The 2167-nt window shown below is 35.1% G+C and overlaps 1 protein-coding gene across 1 annotated transcript; it reads right to left on the minus strand.

Annotated features, from left to right (window-relative positions):
• Positions 1-320: 320 nt before the first annotated feature.
• On the minus strand, positions 321-1333 carry LOC129884875 (putative germin-like protein 2-1). Its single transcript, XM_055959148.1, has 2 exons — positions 1159-1333; positions 321-1072 (listed from the first exon to the last, which is right to left on the minus strand). Exons 1-2 carry the CDS (start codon positions 1277-1279, stop codon positions 522-524), a joined length of 672 nt encoding a protein of 223 aa, XP_055815123.1. The 5' UTR covers positions 1280-1333; the 3' UTR covers positions 321-521.
• Positions 1334-2167: the final 834 nt, after the last annotated feature.

Here is a 2167-nt window from a genome sequence, read left to right on the forward strand (position 1 = left end):
CTGCAAGGGGTGGAAAACTACACCTTGTGGAATCGATCGATTAAACTTGCCTTGTTAGGGAGAAATAAGCTAGGATTAGTGGATGGAACATGCAGAAAGGAGATGTATGTTGAAGAACTGTGGGGACAATGGGAAAGGGTGAATGCTATTGTGTTGTCGTGGTTGATGAACTCAGTTTCAAAGAGGGGTACCAGTTTGGATCCAGGTGAATTTGTAAGGACTCTTTAACACATGTGCATCACTTATTCAAGTTGTTGATTTATTTCAGAAATTATATATAGCTATTAAGCATGTCAATTCCACTCTCAGATTACACAAGATGCATGGCCAACATAGTGCTTATTCATTAGTATTTATTGCAAAGAAAGATTATAGTAACATACATTGTCACTTGATTTATTAGGACTAATTGAGTAAAGTATTATTCCAATGCTTTCATAAGACGCTGGTGCTCAGCTAGTGAGCTGCAAACAGCTTTCAGAAAACACAAGAATCATATTCTTAATGACACATAATATAGCCTAGGAGAATTTCTTTTGAAGTTCTGTAATCTGTGTCTTACTAAGTTGGAAGCCTTGGGCAAGAACGTCGTCCTGAATGGGTGGATTTGAAGCAAAGATGGAATTAGGAATAAAGACAAATCCAGGATTTTGACTGTTGAAAGCAGCGAGAAAAGTAGCTTGTTTGAGTCCCACATTATACTGGAAGTGAATAAGACCAATTGGGAACACAAACACATCGCCGGGATTCAAGATTTTTGAGAAGAGACGACTCTTCAAGAAGTTTTCAGGATCAGGGACAAGAAATCCTACGTATAGAGTACCCTTCAGGACAGTTATCAGCTCAGTTGCTCGAGGGTGCGTGTGAAATGGAACAAGACGTTGAGGTTCCAAGTCAATACGACCAATAGAAATACCAAGAGTGTTAAGTCCAGGTATCATGCTTACATCCAAAAACTTTGCAGCAGCACCAGACCCGGGCGCTGCAATTCCACTAACATTAAGACCTGAAGCAAAGAAATCATTTGCTGTTGCAAACTTTGGGTCTTTGCAAGTCTTTCCATTCACGAAAACTGCACAGGCGAAATAAAATTAAGTTAAGCATATTATTCAGATTATACAACGTATATTGTAAACTATGCCTGATTCGAAGATTTACCTGTAGAATTAACAGCAGCAACACATATGTTCTGTAGAGGGTTGTTATCATAAGCATAAACAGGGAAATTAGAAAAGAAAGAAGTAATGACTAAAGTTGTTATGAACCACCACATCCTCATTATTATAGCAAAGTTTTGTTTTCTTTGGATTTGATATGATTTTTTTCCAAGAACCCGAAAGGTATGACTATTAATTTATACCCAAATTAAAAAACAAAAGGTATTGAAAATTCAGCATCGATTCTATTTGGTAGGGCTAGTATAGGGTTCCATATGAACCAATTATATATGGTGTCACAAAATTATGTAGTGATTCACGGATTTTTTCATTAGGTAGAGAAGGGTAATTTAAGGCTAGAAAATAATAGGTTGGGTGTTGAAGGACCAGTAGATAGAAGAGAGTAGTTGGTTTGGTAAGAAGATAATGACATAAAAAAAGCATTTTAGTTTTGGAAAGTCATAAAATATAAATGTGTTTTTTAATTTTGTTTCAGCTACATTTATGCCTCCAATTTTAAATGTACATATGTAGGCACTTAAACTTGTATAATATTGAATAAGTAAATATGTGTGTTCTACATGGCATAATTCAAATCAGTTTGAGTGTGTCTCATGTGAATTGTCATATAGAATGTGTGTGTCTACTTATACTTTATAAAAGTTTAAGTGATTAATTTGCACACCCAACATTTGAGAGTATAATTGTCAGCTAAATTCAAGTTAAAGAGTATACTTATGTATTATGTGTTTTGAAGAGCGTAAAAGTAAAACATAATGAATAGGATAGGTACAATTTTGACTATTCTCGATAAAATAAACCAAGGCTCGGTACTCTGCACTATCTTAGCATATTTACCTTTTAGTTATATATAATCTCATTATAACAGTATAATGAGATTATTGCCAAACATGAAACCATTGATCTCTAAAACGATTTCTATCAGAAATGGCCTCCCAAAGACTCCTACATCTTCACCCTCTTCGATGTCTTCCGCTTCCAATAGTTAA

This window comes from Solanum dulcamara, chromosome 4, assembly GCF_947179165.1.
Source record: "Solanum dulcamara chromosome 4, daSolDulc1.2, whole genome shotgun sequence".
Lineage (NCBI taxonomy): Eukaryota > Viridiplantae > Streptophyta > Magnoliopsida > Solanales > Solanaceae > Solanum > Solanum dulcamara.

Excerpts from the sequence above, each read along its gene's own strand:
- LOC129884875 (XM_055959148.1), bottom strand. The coding sequence starts at position 1,279 with ATGAGGATGTGGTGGTTCATAACAACTTTAGTCATTACTTCTTTCTTT. Across the intron at positions 1,073-1,158 it reads TGCTGCTGTTAATTCTACAG|TTTTCGTGAATGGAAAGACT; the intron begins GTAAATCTTCGA and ends TCGCCTGTGCAG.